Source organism: Aptenodytes forsteri, unplaced genomic scaffold (assembly GCF_000699145.1).
Source record: "Aptenodytes forsteri isolate BGI_AS27 unplaced genomic scaffold, ASM69914v1 Scaffold267, whole genome shotgun sequence".
NCBI classification, from domain to species: domain Eukaryota; kingdom Metazoa; phylum Chordata; class Aves; order Sphenisciformes; family Spheniscidae; genus Aptenodytes; species Aptenodytes forsteri.
The window spans coordinates 333,645-351,952 of NW_008794173.1; the positions used below are offsets into that span (position 1 = coordinate 333,645).

Consider the following 18,308-nt stretch of genomic DNA (forward strand, 5'->3'; position numbering starts at 1 on the left):
TATATATAATGCAGAAACATATCTCAACTTGCAGATAGGTGGAGAATCGGATATAAACCAGTGTTCTTTCCAGACTCCGCACAGCCCTCCTGATCCTGGCAACACCTCACAATCTGCATCTTCCCTTGAGCAGGTGAGAAAAAAATGCAACCTGCAGTAGCAACACTCCCTGCAGCTCGATCCTGTCCGGAGGATGGAAACGCTACTGTCATCTCTCCTTAGGTCACTAAATAGGCTAACAGCTCAAAATTGCCTTTTGGACTTTTAACCACAATTAAAGAATCCAATAGAACTACAGCAGCAGTACCTACCTCTCCCTCTGTACGGGTAGGTGGAGCGCAAGCTTCTGAATAGAGTTACAGTAAATATACCAAGAATTCAGTTTATTACTTGGAAATAAAGCCCATATTTTGTCAAAATTCTGCCTGGAGTAAAAAGAAACGGAACTTTCATTTATCAGTTCTGATTGCTACGGACACTTTGTGCCAATGCTCCAGCACTCTTTGCAGCAGTTCCCCATGGTGGGAGTCTGCATCAAGGTCTTTACTTGATGGATGCTCTCCATGGAGCAGACCCAGCAGCCTCAGGCATATTTTCTTTTTTTCTTCTTATTCACAATGTTTCCCCACAAAATTAGGAAAAACATGGTGAGAACTTGATCTATATCACTGTAAGGGGTCTGTGCACTGCTCTAACCACTCTGAAGTGGGGCACTGTTTCCTTCAAGGCTACTTTGAGCAGAATATTTGAAGAGAACCAACTATAAGCGATGCAGGTTATTCACTCAAAGACCAAAAATGCTGCAAGACCTCACTACGTTCAGTTCATCTTTCTGTATCTCTGTTGAGCTTTCCAGTAGTTATTTCCTTGGAGAAGTCTGTGCACACACAGGCTCTCTCAGGCTTAAAGAAAAGCAGAAGCCATCAACCACCATTCAACAGTGATGAAGCAGGAAGCCTGGAAGCGTTTCACCTGCTTGCTGACAGGACAAGGCAGGGTGATAATAGCATTTCTACTTTAAAGCTCAGATACTACAAGAATAAGATTATGCAAATATCCAGACATTCCTGAAGACAGCAAGAACAGCCTGGAATCTTAAAACCAGAAGATATAGGTATGTCTACATAATGAAGGGGTTTTGCTTTCTCCATCATTCCCTAAAGGTTTGAGTCTGCTCTGTGTTCTCAGAGCCCATCTAATGTCCATCGACACCAAATGCAGCCACGACCTCCTCTCTCTTGTTAAACACACGAACTGGAGCTGATGCTAGCAGCATTCCCCTTTTATTTAATGTCATAGCAGACCAAGCAGCATCGGAACCCCAAGCTGCATTTTTATCTCTCTCAAATGGTTTTAAACATCTCTCAGAGTACTTAACCACCATGTTCAAGGCTGTGCTGTATCAGGACACTTTGTTAAAGCTGTTTTATTCCATTAGGTTAGTTGCTTAAACTTTTATTATAAAAGGAGGCTCTCACTCCTCTTGGACAGGAATTCTTCATCTATGAAATGGAGACACACACTACAGAGATGTTGTAAGGAGCATTACAGGCAGTGAGCTAGTCAGATAAAGTAGTAATAGGGAATGTATAAGTATTTGAAGATTGTCTTTTAGTTATATATTACTTACTATTCTGTAGTTCCTATAAAAGTTTATCCTAAATCAACCCATTGCAAGTTGTATTGGAAAAGCAATATATGTGATTGAGATACGGTAGGTAACAAAGCACCTACAGATCCCAGAGCTGCTAGATTCTGATTGATAAAATTTAATATTTTTGAAGGATAAAACCAGTCTATATTTGCAGTCTGGGTGATTTTCTTTTTATCTGCTCTACTTTCATTGCAGACAATATGACTTAGATTCCAATAAATTATTGAATGAAATATCTATAATGTCCACATGAGCTGCTTCATTCTTTGGTGTAACAAGAAAAAAAGTTACTGGTGGAGGCTTGCAAGGGAAAAAAAAATACTGAATTAAATCCTTTGGAATAAATGACTGGCTTTTTAAAATAAAAATAATGAAATTAATTGAGTAGTTATTTTTGCAGTGAAGGTTGATCCTGTCTAATACAAAGGTTTTAAGATACAAGATAAACTTCTCTATTCCATAGCTTATGTTGAAGAAGGAGGAACAGTGTGTGTCATCGGTACTTCCACGGTGTGAAGGAATAAGGCCACAGGCATAGCTTTCCTCAATAGGCAAACCACATCTGGTACGGAGAATGCACTGAGCTGTAAATATTCATTTCTAAATGCTACTGATAGAACAACCAATAACGTATACTACACCTGAAATCCTGCTTACAAGATTCACATTCAAAAATCCTTTACATCAATCATTCAGGTAAATCTTGAAATTCCCATTGGAAGTCTTTGATGGCTTTGCAGCTGGAATGAGCCAGATAAAGCAGTGGTGTCTGGGGATAACCCAAGGTCATTCTGCAAGAAGTAATTCTGTGCTGGACTGAGATCTCCAGAGGGCTCAGCAGGAATTTGGGAAGGGCTGAAATATGCACGTGGACATGCTCATTACACACTTTCAGCAGTGCATGAGCGCCCTCTCTTCCTTGCCATTTTTTATTGTATGTATTTGAGCGTAATTATTACCTTGTTGGTAGAAGCATTATAAAAAGAAATTAATAGCCTGAAGTGGGACTGTGGGGTGTTTAACAGGAGGTACCCAGGAGGATCCTGGACATGGAGGCAAAAGGGGCTCTCCACAGGACTGGGGGTATGGCTGCTCACTGCCAACAAGGTCAAGGTCCAAGGGAAGGGGCGAGTTCATGAACCATCTCCGCGCACCCTGGGAAACCAGGTCTCTGTGGGAGCAGGGAGAAATATAAATGAGAGAAGCTGGTTTTGGATAAGAGTTAACACCCCTCCCAAGAGGTAGTTTGACACAGGAGGCCAGGGCCATCTCCAGTGTAAGTCAGTCAAATCAGCGTAGTTCTGGGGGATAAATCTGGCCCATGAGATTTAGACTGGGGAGAGAAATCTGTTTTTAAGAGCACTCCAATCTGGAGAAAACTCATGCAGACGGCAAAGTGACTCTGTGATGACAGGTGACAAATGAACTCTGCCGTGATAAGTGAGAAAACTGTTCAGAAATATAAAATATTAAAAATATATTTCTTACGTCCCTCTCCCTTTGAGAGGGTCAGATCCTAGGATACGCCTCTGGCCTGCAGATGGGGTTTAGAGTAAGAGCCCTAAGGCTGCATCAACACTTACTGCTCTGTGCAAGTCCTGTGTTCAGTTCAAAAGAGAGCTTTAATATTTTATGCTGCTAACTCTGTAAAAGGGGAAAAATTAACAAAAAATCAGATGTAGACCAGCATTACAGGTTCACAGCATATGTTTCTTTGCATTGGGTTTCTTGGTGCATGAACAAAAATCAAGTCAGCTAAGGATTTCCCCCCCTTCACTCTCCCCGTTTAATTTAATTGTGACCTTCCATTTTTTCCTCTAGAGAAGCTTGATATTACTTTGTAAAGGGCATTTTCACTCTTTAATTGAAAAAGACAATCAGGCTGTGGCAGAAATTATTGTTCCCCACCTTGAAAATTAGTGCCTGGATTGGCTATTCATACCATTTAAGCTGAATTGAAGACCTGGGGCCCATGTGCATCCTAATGTGTAAATTACAGGTCCTCTCCCCTTAGAAGCTCCAAAGCAATTTAACTAAATATAGGAGCACTGATGAAGGTCCTTGGTTGATTATGCAGCTTTGGAGAAGAACAAGACCCAGTGATTGTGCTTTTCCCTCTCAGTTTGGCAGACTGCTCTGTCAGGGCAGAGAGGAGCAGGGCTTTGGGGCAAGAGCAGCAGCGGGGCTCTCCTGGTGGTCTTCTTCAAGGGGGAAGGAGAGGGCAACTTTCTCTTTTAACCAGGGTGGGACGCAGCGTTCACCTCAGGTGGAAAACTAGAACAAAAGTGGGAATTACAGTTGATTTTTAACCTGTCCTGGTGAAAGGAGACACTCAGGTGTTGCCCAGGCTTGTCCTCGCTGAAGCAGCTTCAAGTCCTACAGACCCTGTGATGTTGCAACACTGACAAAGCAGAGGTTCACATGTACTTCAAACGGGGAAGGAGCAGAAGAACTCAGTAGGTGTTTAGTGGAAAATGCAAGTATTTAAAAATCAGGAAGTGGGAAATGTTAAGCAGCTTTCAGACACCTTAATTAGAGATAACACTGCTCTTAATCTCAGAATTGAATTCTTAGAAAATCAATTAGAACATTTAAAAAATTGAGATTAGATGGTAACGGAAAAAGATTAATGTATTGACACTATTATCAAGACAAAGGAACTGTCAGAGGGTTTGTTTAGCAGGTTTACTACAGTTTTGAAAGCTGAAAAAGAGTTTACTTCCCAGTGAAAGTTGTAGGAAATGAGATTAGCCATTCCTTTGGTAGATGTTTGGAGGAAGAAAGATATTTCCATAACACACCCTATTGATAACCAAGCTGCAAGAGGTTGGTACCAGTCTCCCACAAGGCGATTCAGTACAACAATACTGGGGAGAATCGAGAGACACGGCTAGATGGGCAGGAGGTCTTCTGGAGTGGTCTGAACAGACGGTCACAACCTTCTGGCAACAAGCACAGTCTGTGTCTAAGTGTTTTAGCTCAACAAAAGTTTGGGACTTCCTGTATGTGAAAAATAAAAACAAACCCAAAATCTGGCCAAGTATGGGACCTCTCAGAATCTGAGATAATTTAAAAGCTCCAATAAGTTCCAGTTTTTCTATTTGCGGCTATAACAGAGCAGATTCCTCTGGATCAGGCATTGAATTCAGACCCACACTTACCAATGGGCCCCCTAATTCATTGCGGTCACAGGCAGGTGAAGGTAACTAATTGTCAGCTCGTAACACAGGTGTTAGAAATGCTTACAGCAAGTCAAAACCATGAGCTGCTTTTAAAAACTGCTGAGGTTGTAATTTTTATCCCACTTCCCTGTGAGAGAATTTCTGTTGTGATACATCACATCCAGTAACACTGATCATATTGCAATATATCATAGCCAATAAGAGAAACAGAAGAAACTGGAACAGATGTGATATATCACCATTTGACACAGCCACATGGACATGTGAAAAATTTTATTGATTTGTCCTCAGGAGCATAGCTAATTTGTAAAGTGCTCTTACTACTAATGCCTTAACACTCATTGCACATTTCAATAACAAGTAATTACAACTATATTTGGGATTATGTAATGACAAAACATTTATAAAAAAATCAAAAGTTCAAGAAAGCATGAAATTACATTAATTCAGATGAACTATTAGTAATTATGCCAGGTGATAAATTGGACTTTCTCTAATTGTCTGTTACAATTTCATATATTAAAATGCCCCAGTTTTCTTGTTTGCTATTCAGTAATGCAGAGATAGCCTACGCTTCTTCCTAAAATGGGCTGATTTGGAAGTGCTACACCTATCCCTGAGCAGTTTAAGGAATTTCAAACACATGATTGGGAGGTTGAAATGCATGAGTTCCTACTTGTGATTCGGTTTTTGTTCCTATCAGACATATTTAAGAAGTAGTTCCCTAATCCCAGGAAAACCGACCATGTTTTCACACATTCTGTTGCGCAAGTTAAACCTACCACTCTAACACTTTTAAGGCAGTTTTATATTAAAAAACCAGATGTGTGGGTAATACACATGCACCAGTGGTGGTGGTGGGAAAATTAGAAGATATACATTCATGATACAATCAGCAATTATGTCAGTGCTGAGCTTTAAAACACTAAAGAAAAAAATACTGTGGGACTGAACCTATTAATTAGCCTATTAATTAACACAACTACTTAAGCAGGAAGTATTTGTGTATATCAGTTACATTTGTTTCTATCTCCATAGATCATCACTTCAAGTAAACACCTCACCCACCATTGTGGGTTTGCTTGCCTTCTCCCAATGGCAGCTCTTTACTCAATAAAGCTACATCTGTGGTCATCCTCATCCAGAAACACCGTTCTTCCCACCTTTTCTTTTTATTGTAATTGAATATCCACACTGAAGACCTGCAGGCCATATCCTTTGCTGCCATAAATCAGCATAATTTCCTTGACCCCAGTGGGGTACTATTGACTCACACCAGCTGAAAAAAGCTCTGGCCCATTCCTTCTCCCCATTCCTCCCTTCATACCTGGTAAGGAGCTGAAGGCCTCCTTCACCTCAAGTATTCCTGCTTACATCAGAGAAAGCCCTGTCGTTCTCTAGTTCAGTTTCCACAAAACACCGTACGTTTTGCTTGTTCTGAGCACATACCTTTCTCGCTTAGGTCTGCAAATGTTCCCAGCCGAAGATGATGACTTCTTGCCACACACAGCTGAATCCATATATTTCCACTCTTCACTGTGAAGAATCACTTGTTCACCTGAGCATTTTGCTTAGCCTACATGACCTCATTATCACATCCAACTGATTAATTGTGCTATACCAATAGTAATCTGCCAACATGCACAGTGCTGGAAAAAAAGCTGGTCTTTTTGTTAAAACTCACAGCTGAGAGAGCAGTGAAGTGCGAGGGAACTTCTTGTTCATAAAGTGAGATAAATACAGACAAAGAATGGAAGGAATTATGTAGGAACTAGGTGATAATTTATTTATAGATCTCTGCAGAAACACTGAAGTTAGCAAATATACCATCTGTTAAATAGTCGTACTATTCCTAAGTGCACATTAACAATCTAAATGTGTGCCAAACACCTGATCTTGGCGATCTTATTTCATACTCTTTTTGACAAGCAACATTATGCTTTATTAGATTATGTCATGTTATAAAGCTATGCTAGGTGACAGTAACTGGGAGAACGGCGTGGTTGTGCTCTGTTGGTGTAAATGCCCGCTCAGGACAAAGAAGTGGTTTTGAGAAGCAGCCAGATTTTCAGAATAACAAGAGCAAAGTAGAATATCTACATTTATATTCATCTTCGGGTTTTGTTTTTTTTCATCTTCAGGGTTTTTTATATATATATTTAACACATTTTAGATTGCAGGTAATCATTGAAAATACATACAGCACCATAGGGGGAAAAATGGATGCAAAAATCTTTTGGGCAAAAAGACTGCCTCCAGCAAAAAGAAACATTATTTCTGATGGTCCACCTCATTCCTCTGGTTTATCACCCTGGGCTACATAACAAAGGTAGACAATTTTATAACTCATTATTGAATCCCATCTGAATGAGGTGTCATAATATTTCATAGGAGATGCTGCCTGCCTGGAGAAAGGGTCCAATAAAGATGACAACAGAAGTAAGACTGACTCCCCTAATAAGTTATTTTTACTCATTTTGCTTTGTTTTGCTCTTTCAGAGATTTTTTTAATATGCAATGATTCTTTATTACAGAAAGAGACACAATAAATTTTGTGCAACTATCTGTCAAAATCAACTTCAGATAGAGAAAAAAGATCATTCTTGTTTAGGCCTACTAAATTTTTGGGGGTGGGGGTTTCTAAAAGATGCAGTGTGTTGACCTCAGAGTCAAGCACTGGAATGGATTGTCTAAAGAAAATGTCTATCCCTAGAGGTCTTTAAAAATGGGTTAAATAAGTATCTATTAGGAAGGACATAGCATAGTTGTACCTGTCATGGGCCAGAGGAAAACATTAAATGACCATTTATGTTCCTCCATATCTACTTTTTTTTCTACCTATGATTCACTAGTAAGCGTAATGGGATGAAAAACTTCTCTCCAGCACCAGGAAAAGCTGAGCTGCTTTGTATAACTGAACTATAAACCTACTATGAAAGAGCTTAGACTCTTGCATGCAGGTTTTGATACTCAATTTAAGGTTGAAAAGGCAAAGTCAACTTTTTCCCCACATATAATCAAAGTAGTCCTGCTAATTATAAAATAGTGGATCCCATAAAAGATCTAGTACTACTGCTTTTGTGGTATTTAAATCAGGGATACTTGTCATGATTTTAATGGAGAAACAGACAGGTGATACAGTTTCTAAAATTAGAGTAAAAATTATACCACAACATACCATGTCATTAAACTAAGAATTCCTACTAGCAACTTATTACTTTCCAAAATCTCTTCCAATTTCAGAGTAAAGTATTACATAGTTAATTCTGAATTGTCATGAGAACCTTTGCTACTGCTGCACTGCACTTCCTTTTTTTCCCCTCCTTTCTCAGGTGTCTCATAACAAGTGAAATTTTGTTCTCAGCAGAAAAGTAGACCTGATTTACCATAGCGGAAAGCATTAGAAACCACTAGTTATACTACATATATTTTCCATTACAGCCCAAGATTTTGTTTTTTTTTTTAAACTCCTTTTTTTTTTTGTAGAAACTGCACAATCTGCATTGTATTAGCAGCTCAAGGAAAGTGATAGGAAAGGGAAATGTGACCATTTTTGTTGCTAGTGCCTGAATCCTGAAAGACCTGAATGTTTTGCACCTTTCCAATCTTTTTTTCTATTTAACATAATAAATAGGAAAATTTGAGGGTCTTGTTTGCCATACAAAGCTGGCCCCTTCTCCCAGACCACACAAGCCTCAGGGCAGCCAACCCAAGCAAATCCCCATCTAATGTCTTGACAGCTGACCAAGGGGCCACTTTTCCACACAAATATTTTGTGCTGACCGCCTTCTCAGAATGCACTTAATGCACAGGAAAGAACAGAAAAAGGAGAAAGCTGATAAATTTTCTCAGACTGAATTTTCAGAACAAGTAAATAAATCCACACATTCAGAGACTGGACCAGTAAGTACCTTCTAAGTATGAATCTAAACTCCAGTCGGTCATATTACATCCATCCACTGTTTTCTTTTCCAATTAGTATTACAGGATGGAATAGAACTAAGTAAATAAATATTTTTCTTTTTTTTTTTGGCCTTTCTTGTCTTTTTTTTTTGTCCTTCCAGACTACCCAGACTGCAAGACAGAGATCTAGCCAGCAGGCAATTAAAAGAACATCAGAGTTTAAAACACTTTCCCAGTGTATTGACAGGTACCATCTATTGTGGCTATGACAGCACAAGGAGGTGCTACAGCTGCCTAATTCAATTCAGTCACCTCTGAGTAGACAATGTCTTCATACGAGACCAATATACAGGAGATGAAGAAGAGGAAAAGAAAAATTAACTGTGTAAAGTTCAACTAAGGGGGAGAAAATTGATATATTGACATAAATAGCTGAGCCTGTACAGGTAGTAATCATTATTGCTTTGATCAACGAGAACTGTTTCTCTCTACTGAACTCTGGATCAGGCAGTTGTTCAGCTGATGAAAAATGGAACAATTGTTTGAAACAAGAATCTGCAGCAAAGTAAATAAGCTTAAGGCAAGCAGTATACGACACTGGAATAAAGATTTTTAAGGGGAAGCTGATATTATTTATTATATTAAAACATATTTTGAATGTATTTCAAGCAGTCATTTCCCAAAGTACTCTGAGAAAAGTAGTAAGTCTTCTCATTAGGATGAGAACTGAATCAAAAAGTAAATAATCAGGTTTTAAAGTACATCTATTGTGTCAGGTTTTGTAACTGAATTATTATTTAAAGGGAATGATATTGATAGAAATACTTCCACATCTTAGTGAAATGCAAGAATGCAGAAGAGATTGTGTGATTCAGTAAAAAAAAAAGCCATAAAAATCACCTGTGGGAGATAGGCATGGTCATGTTTATACAGGAGATTTCCCCAAACCATCACGATTTCTTACTGAAAGCATCCGCTTTCTTCCCTTTAAAACCAGTGCTAAAGTTTGTTCGAGTCAATTAAAACATACCTACTTACTGCAGCCCAGCTTTAGGGTAGAACAGACTCATACTTTTATACAACATACTTTTATCATCATTTAAACACACACTCTGTGGGAGTCCTGATGATGTTTAATTATCATTTGTATATATAGAAGAGCACACCTGCTTTTTATTTCTATGGAAAAGGGAACAATGCAAAATACTTTTCTCCTACTCATGTAGACTAAGAGTCTAATAAGCTCCAAAAAATGATGCTAAAAAAAGTCATGGAATAATACCCTAGCTTTGCAATTAGGAATTGTAAATACAGACTCACAGGATTAGAGTATAACTGCTTTATGAACAGGTATTTCATGATTGCCAAAGGACTAGATACTAGGTTGGATGAGCTATTTTTCCATACAGTGTGGCAATTCACATACTGAGATTATATTATGCTATAAATATGTGACTATGTTCTTGAGTTACATAAGCATTGCATAGCTTGGGGTACAGTTAAGTATAAATCTGACAGATAATAACTGGGTCTTGTTTTCTCCTTCTCTCAAGATCTTGAAAATTTTGAAATGAAAACAAGAAGCACAGTGTCAGTCAGAGAAGGACAAGGAGTGGTTCTGCTCTGTGGTCCTCCACCACATTACGGAGGTATGATGAATAGCCCTACGTTGTGTGCAGCCTGAACATCAACTGCTATAGCTCAGGAGAAGTAGTCTACACAGTTCCCTGCCTGATTAGCACTGGAATTTATTTGTGCACGAAATGTATGGGTTTACAGCAAATTTGGATTTCATTTCTTTAAAGGACACCGGGGTTTGGACTTCTTAAGGGTCCCTTTTTTTATTATTCTATGGTCACCTGAGGGACTAGAACATGTCATTGCTCTTTGGGTGTGACACAAGCAAAGAAAGCATGAAGGTCCAAAAGGCTATCTCCTGACATGACCAGTAATCTCAGCTCCTTCACTCATATGGAATGGCAGAAGAGCAACCAACAGCAATTCTTTCCACATTAAAACCACTTCAGGTCTGAGTGGACTGACTGTTTTGCCTTTTAGTGCTTGGTACTTCAATGCTATCATTTGAATCATGCATTTTACACGTTAGATTTGTAATGAAAATTTGTCTTCTGTTCTTGAATACCTGATTCTCTCCTTCCTGATAATCGTAAAAATCATAGGAACAATTAGATTGGAAGGGACTTCTGGAGAGGTAAACTCTGATCAAAGGAGGTCTGAATAGATCAGGTTGCTTGATAATTTTCAATGCTTCAGGTAAAGAATGAAAAGGATTTTTCTGTGCAATTGATTTGGGGATGCCTTGCATCTGTTGCCATTACCTACTACTGCTTCTTAACCATAAGGCTGTTTTTGAGGTCTTGCCTTCTGGACAAGGTAAAGTCCAGGTGACAACCAATGAACCAGTAATGCATTTCATACAATGTTTGACTTTTCACCCAAGACAACCCTAAACATGGGGCACAATTTTCCTTTTCCTCCTTTTTATAGGCATATTACCACCTCCAACATCAGCATTTACAGAGCAATACAAAGACTTGAACATGCACATACACTGCTGCTGCCATTTTTTCCTGCCATTTTTTGTACCTACCAGAAGTGAGAAGCTCTTGAGTGATCTCTGGATATTTATTTTTTTCTTCCCAACGTTGACTCTTGCAAGTTTTGAGCTACATACGTTCACAAGTCTCCTCCAGGGGTGTTAGAACCCAGATCAAAACTGCTTCAGACCTTTTGAAGTCTGGAGTAAGAACTATGGTTTCCTAATGTAACTAACTGAAGATGATCAGAAATGTCACCGTGGAAAAGCTAATGTATATTAATAAAGGGGAAATAGCAATAGCATAGTTACCAAATTGTGTTGTTCTGGATGGAAAGAATCAGTAGCTCTCAGATGACTCATGTCCTGCTTTTGGCAGGAGTGACCACACATCCACAGGAGCTGCAGTTTTCGGTGTGCTAGTGCCAACATCCTACTCTCAATGTTTCCTCAATTCTTCTTAAAGAAACAGAGTTATAAGACAAATTCCCATGAAAGGGTAAATAGTGATCTATAAAGAGATTGTAGTATATCAGAGATATAGATAAACCCATCAATCAATTTAAAGCCCACAAGTCTCGAACAGAGGGGAAATGTCAGTTCACTTAGTGTTTACAGCCATATGAAAGATGTATATAATCAAGGGGATGAAGTGAAACCTAGTCCTGAAGGGCAGAAAAGGCTTGAAGAGTTCCTGAAATGTATCAATGGGACAGACAGAAAGACAACACATCCATCCTTGAGTCAGCTCAAGCTATATATTTTCCTCTTGCTGTAGGGTAAAAGTTATGTTTTGACAAATGAGAATGAGTAGAAGAAAACATTCAGAACAAATAAATAGTTAACAAATGAGTTCACCCCAGATTAATTGAACTGACAAAATTGTATCCATGAACAAAGCCTTTGCCACAGTTTAAGCTAGAGATGTGAGCTGTTGACCAATAGGCCTGAAAAATATGTTATCTGAAATAACAAGTCTCTAGAGAACAGAAACTGAGTTCTTTTGTTATCCATAAACACTGTATTTATGATCCAAAATTATATGCCATCAGATGAAGCACATGATGTGAACTACATAAGTTGTATACTATCCCAGGATGCTTAGGAAGTTGTTTTTATTAAAAAAGATTATATATTTAGTTCTTTTCTTAATTGAAACCCTTGCCTCTGACTTACAATACCTATAGGAGAAAGGATTACTAGCCTTGCATACAGCTTCCATTACAAGTGTTCTGCACAGTACTTTAAATGTGACAGGAATTAGTTAGATATCAAGGAATTTGGAAGATATACCATACTCAGCAGGAAAAGAGTTGCCTTTCCTATAACGTTAACATGAGTAAGACAACACAAGCTGTATAATGTGTCCTATACACTAGGAAACAAAATTGCTCTTAGAATTTCCTATACAACTTAATAGATACAGCCTATAACCACTGCAGACATTTTGCTAGTATGAGCATTTGCAGGGAAACAGGTTAACTGTTTGGGTAGAAAACACTGACTATGCTCTTGCAAAGAAGTTATCTATGTCATTGAAAAGACACCCAAGGGAGCCAGAGCAGATGGATACAGCCCTTCAGGCACTCCTTCCTATAGACCGGCTGCTTCTTTCCCCAGGGTGAGTCACTTAACAGACCTGGCCCTACCATACATTACACAGAGGGAAAGGAACACGGTTCTGATGGCTACTGGCTTTATTTTCCTTTGACTTGAAGGAAGACAGAAAACCTCTGTATACCAATTGTTCAAAGCAGCTATCATTAATACAGATATTTTGGAATAGGATGCAGTAGGTAAAGCCTCCTGCCTTCCTGCTAACCTAGAAAGTCTGTAGCTGCTTCTACTAGCAATAGAAGAAGAGACAGAAGGGCAAGAACCTAAGAAAGCAAGGAGATTTTATTAATTGAAGTTTCTTCCCATATAACATCAAGAAGTAGGAATAGGTAGACAGAATGAGAGCTCAAGAAATATTTCTACTATCTCTGGTATCTACAGAAATGTTTCACTTCTCTCTACCTCTCACTACAGAGATCAACACATTGCTAGGCTTATCTAGCCCTATACCACAGTCTGAATTTAGACTTTCTGCTAGGTTCACAGGAAAGCAAGCTCTGCAGATATCATTAAGCCACTCAGCTGTTTATCATATACTGTAAGTACTCTTCCACATTCAAAAAGATTTAGAGCTTAAGTTTAACAAAACTTAGTTTTCTGATATAGTAGACAAGAACAGCTGTACTACTGGTTTTTTTGCACATGCTTCTTAACTGAGACTGCACCAATAACCTATTTTTGCTTATACAAGAGAAATAAGTGATTGCACTCTAATAGTGGATAGAGAATGTATTAGGCAGCTATGTGATAAAAAACAAGAAAAATGTACAGAAGGGTTGCTCCAACAGCTTTAGACCTTAAACTAACCCTCAGAGAACAAAAACCTCACAGAGCTGTGTTAGAGCTATACTGAAAAATTTAACATCAAAACAGAACCTACTCTATATTGCTATGAACAAACATTAGCACTTTTAGCAAAAATCAAACACAAGAATGAAAGAAAAGAGACCCACCTTTTAAAAGCATAACTTATATCAAACAAGGCATTAAAAATTTTCTACAGTTAATGAACAAAAAAACATAGCCTGTAATTAACTTTTGAAAGAAAGAGCAAAGCTGCCCTACACTACCTGACCCAGCCTAAACCCCTTATTTCCTCATCCAGCCCCTCCTTGCCTATTTATGCATCGGCCACGCTCCAGCCTCAGCTGTTGTTATTTGTGATGCTCATTAACACACCTTATAAAGTTCAGCATGTGACTTTTCTCTGCTTGTTAGTGAGGCTCTGGAGTGTAGGTGTGGGAAGGTAAGCTGTATTTCCTTCTCTGAGAAGTGTTTCTTCTCTACCTTAAGTTCCTTAAGTCAGCTCTTTTTTTTCCCCTATGTAACCAACATATAGTAATATCTTATTATCAAAAAATAGTGCTTTATATAAAGCTAAGGTGCAGAGAAAAGCATGTAGGGAGGAGGAAGGAAGTTTGAAGAAGCCTTCATTTCTGTAGCTATATGTGAGCTTGACCTGACTGCTTAAGAAGCTGCTGCCTAAATGGTAATACTTGACACAAGACGTTTTTTTCCCCCTATGTAACCAACATATAGTAATATCTTATTATCAAAAAATAGTGCTTTATATAAAGCTAAGGTGCAGAGAAAAGCATGTAGGGAGGAGGAAGGAAGTTTGAAGAAGCCTTCATTTCTGTAGCTATATGTGAGCTTGACCTGACTGCTTAAGAAGCTGCTGCCTAAATGGTAATACTTGACACAAGACTGTGGGGTGGGCTGTTATTCATTTATTTTCTTAGAAGTGAATTCTGATGTAAGGCCTGTTTCCTTCAAGCTGGCTCCCTGCAGAGCTTTAAGGAAGTTGCTAATCTTGTTAGGAGCAGCAGGATCACTCATGCATTTGCATTTACTTGTGCATAAGAGCTGCCAGGGTTTGAAGCTGGGATGCTGAGTCTGTAGGCTTTTCTCTATGCTGGCGTTACTACACCAAGGCTACGTTAAAAAAAAACCCAAAACACTCTTAAGGAAGTAGGTGCCCTGTGGACCTGCTTAGTGGGGGAATAGGCTAAATCCTCAGCCAGCAGAAGGGTGGGAAAGGAGGTGCATGTGAAAGCAGGAGATAGGAAACTGGGTGTGTGGAGGGGATGGGATGAGATGAGCAGTGCTGCCTTATGTAAAAGGGTGTTTGACTTCTGCCTCAGGTTGTTTCTGCATTTTATATTAAACAGTCTACTTCATAAAATGCATAATCTGAAAAGTGAAGTTTTGAAATGTATCTCCCTTTATAAAGCTGAGTGCCTTAGTCATGGGTTTAGAGTCCCTTTCTCTCTGCTCCTATTGCTCCTGTGAATCTTTAATCCTTTCCTGCCAGCTCTGGCAGGAGGGGAAGAGTCTCTTCCCTGAGACCAGCCTGTAGCTGTTCTCCTGCAGGGTGAGCAGTATTGATTTGAATTTGCTTGGGCTGAGGAAAGCACTGAAATGTTATATTCCCTGGACTAGTATATCAGGAGTGATTATCAGCTGCTCTTCTTCCCCAGTTGTGCTCTGAAGGAAAGTGCTCACAGCTGACAGACACAGGCAATGCTCTCCTGCCTGGCCAAGCTCAGGACTTGCCCCACCAGGCAGTGCTTGGCTGGAAGGTGGGGTGGAGTTAACCTACTTTTGGGGGCCCCTGGGTTGAGAAGGGAGACTGACACCACCTAGTCCCCTGCCTTGGATTAAAAAAAAAATCCCAAACACACCCTAGGATTGCAGCACTAATAAAATAGCTCATGCTCTGGCATATGCATAATGAAGTCTATATTGCTGTAATTATCCCTCCACTGACATGTAGCCCCTTTGAAGTAAAGGCAGTTCTGTGCTCTCCCAGGCATCTTCTCACAGAGTCAATAACAGCCTTGGGATCGCTGTCTTTTGAGAGCAAATATCATTTTCCAGTGTTCAGTGCTCAAATATGTTAATTTGGGTTGAGGCCAATCAGCTGTACATGTGAAAAGGAGCTGTACATATTTATTATGCCATAGCTAGACAGAATTAAAAAAAAAATTACCTGAAGGTGATTAATGTTTTTGAAGCTTGTCTTAGAAAAAACCTTGACGCATAGGTGTTAAATTAAAAAATTGAGGGTAGAAATTATACGGATAATATTTTTAGTCTTTTGTGAACTAAATCCTGAAACTTTCATAGTGCTCTGAATTTTATATTATTATTTGTAGGTCCAGATACCAGAGGGAATCTCTCTGGGTTTAAAACTCTGTAAGGTTAGCAGAATTTTTTGTAACCTAGGTGTAAATCATAGTTTCTCTCTATCTGTCTTTGGAATGAGCTCAACTTTTACTGTAAGAAATTTCCTTCAAAAGTTTATGGGGGGGGAAAAAACCCACAACAATCTGGGACCAAATTCTGCTTGTTTGGTCCATATCTAAATCACCACTGAGTAAGGAATCATCTGAAATTACTCCAACTTGCTTCTCACCATACACAGCGGCACCCTGTGATCAGTGAACATTTCTCTGGAAGGGCTTCCTTCCCCAACTGCTTCTTTCCCTTCTGCCCCACTACATAGTTTTACCTCATACATTTATTTTTCTAAAACATCATGTGTTAACTATAGTGAAAAGAGCAATAGGAAAATTGGACTAATTCCTCTAATATAGAAAAACCTCTATTCCCTTACTTCAGGCATGTTGATTCATCTTCAATGTCATGTGAAAAGTGGTTACTCCAGAGGGAAAGTTACAGCCCACAAAAATCTTTGGTGCTGATAATGGCTAAGACTTGTGTAAGACCTTTTGTGCTGAAGCTCTTTAATATTGGTCTCTGAAATTCAATAATTCTGAGACTGTTGCGGTGTGTTGAAGCGTGATCCCAACTGCTGTCCATTTCAGAAATACAGTGGTTAAATTGAAAACAAAAAAATAAACTAAAAAATAATTGTAACTTTATTTGTTCTTCCATAAAATAGCTGTCAGCAGCAATTTTCAAGTTCATTTTAGCTAGACTTCATTAGCAGGTTGCTATCTCTCTATAATTTCCCTTCTATGCCTCTATTACCTTCTGTTCAGCATTACCTTCACCAGACTCTTCCCAGCTGCTGATTTACTCAGGCAAATGAATGTGGCCCTGAAAGTGATGGCATGGGCCTTTTACTACTTTCTTTTGCTCATTCAGTGGATCTGCTCCACATCTGATTCATTCAAAGTGACCCAAAATGGAAATGTTTAAGTAATAGTAGCTTCTTTTATAATGCAATGTTAGATTTTCTAGCCTATTACTTCTGTTGATGTTGTCACTTAACTTTCTAAGAGATATTGTGTAAGGGAGTAGACTGCTTTGATCTCCAAAGTTTTGTTCCTTTCTCTTGAGATTTCATCCAACTCCCACTGAAGTCAATTAAAATCAGGGTTTCCACAGAGTTTAGTGGAGCTGAGTTAGGCTCTAGGCAAGTATGGCCTGTGGATTGGTGATGATGAACCCACGGTTAGGTGAGCGGTAGTGTTTGTATCCTTCATACTGTGGGGGGAAAAGGTTTTAAATATGAAAAGGAGGGGCCTGCACTTGTTCCCAGTTAATAGGAAAATTCATCAATAGGTCCTAAGGCAATGGTGGAGTACAGACAGGGAGAGAGTGACAGAAATTTTGGAAGATAAAGTCAATTGGAACCCCCTGAGAACTGAAATCAGGACAGACAAGGACTGGCTCTCTTTTACTGATTCATTAATTCACAGATTGACCTCATGAAGAATTTCTCTGTAGCATAAAGTTGGTTTTATAGAGTTTTATTAGGATTTGTATACTCTGTCCTACACAGAAAATTTAGCTGCATCACCAGGTCCTACAGCAGGGATCTGTTTTTTGATGGCATGCCATAAGATGGTTTGAAGGTCCTTCATGGGCATCCATTTGGTGTCTTAGCAGGTACGGTGGTGCCCTGCTAGAGTGGGTCAGTGCTTTCTTCAGCCCTGTAATTGCCAGCACCAGAACTAGACTCTGGGAAGGGAACCTCCAAACTCATCTTTCCTATTTATCTCACTTTTTAAACTACCTCCAGTTTATCATTAGGTACACTAATGTTTCATGAAAGTCTGTCCATCCAGCTCTTGGTGGTTCAAACTCTCAGAGCAGTTTTGTTGCAGATAAGCACATATGTGCCTTTGTGTAGGTCTGTGTGAGGTGGAAAGCAAGGGTTCCAGCTGTCACAAAAGGGACATCAGGGCAGCAGGCCCAGTTCTTGTGAAATCTGAGGAGATTGCAGATCCAAGGTATTCCACAGAAATCCCAAGTTTACAACATACTGTTTCATTTAACATAGATTGAAGCACATACCCTGCAAATCTTCAGCATTTTCTTTACAGTCCCTAAATTGTAGGTTAGATAACTTAAAAAAAAAAAAAGAGTTGAAACCAAGAGTTTTGCCCACACCAGTCACTTTGGTCTGTTTGTCCAGCCAGAC

The 18,308-nt window shown here is 39.2% G+C and overlaps 1 protein-coding gene across 1 annotated transcript in view; it reads left to right on the top strand.

The window, feature by feature from the left end:
- Positions 1-18,308, top strand: part of CNTN6 (contactin 6) — a 92,642-nt gene that overhangs the window by 13,533 nt on the left and 60,801 nt on the right. The window contains exon 3 of the mRNA XM_009283533.1: positions 10,293-10,388. Within this exon, the coding sequence (XP_009281808.1) occupies positions 10,293-10,388 (96 nt within the window). The remainder of the gene's footprint in view (positions 1-10,292; positions 10,389-18,308) is intronic.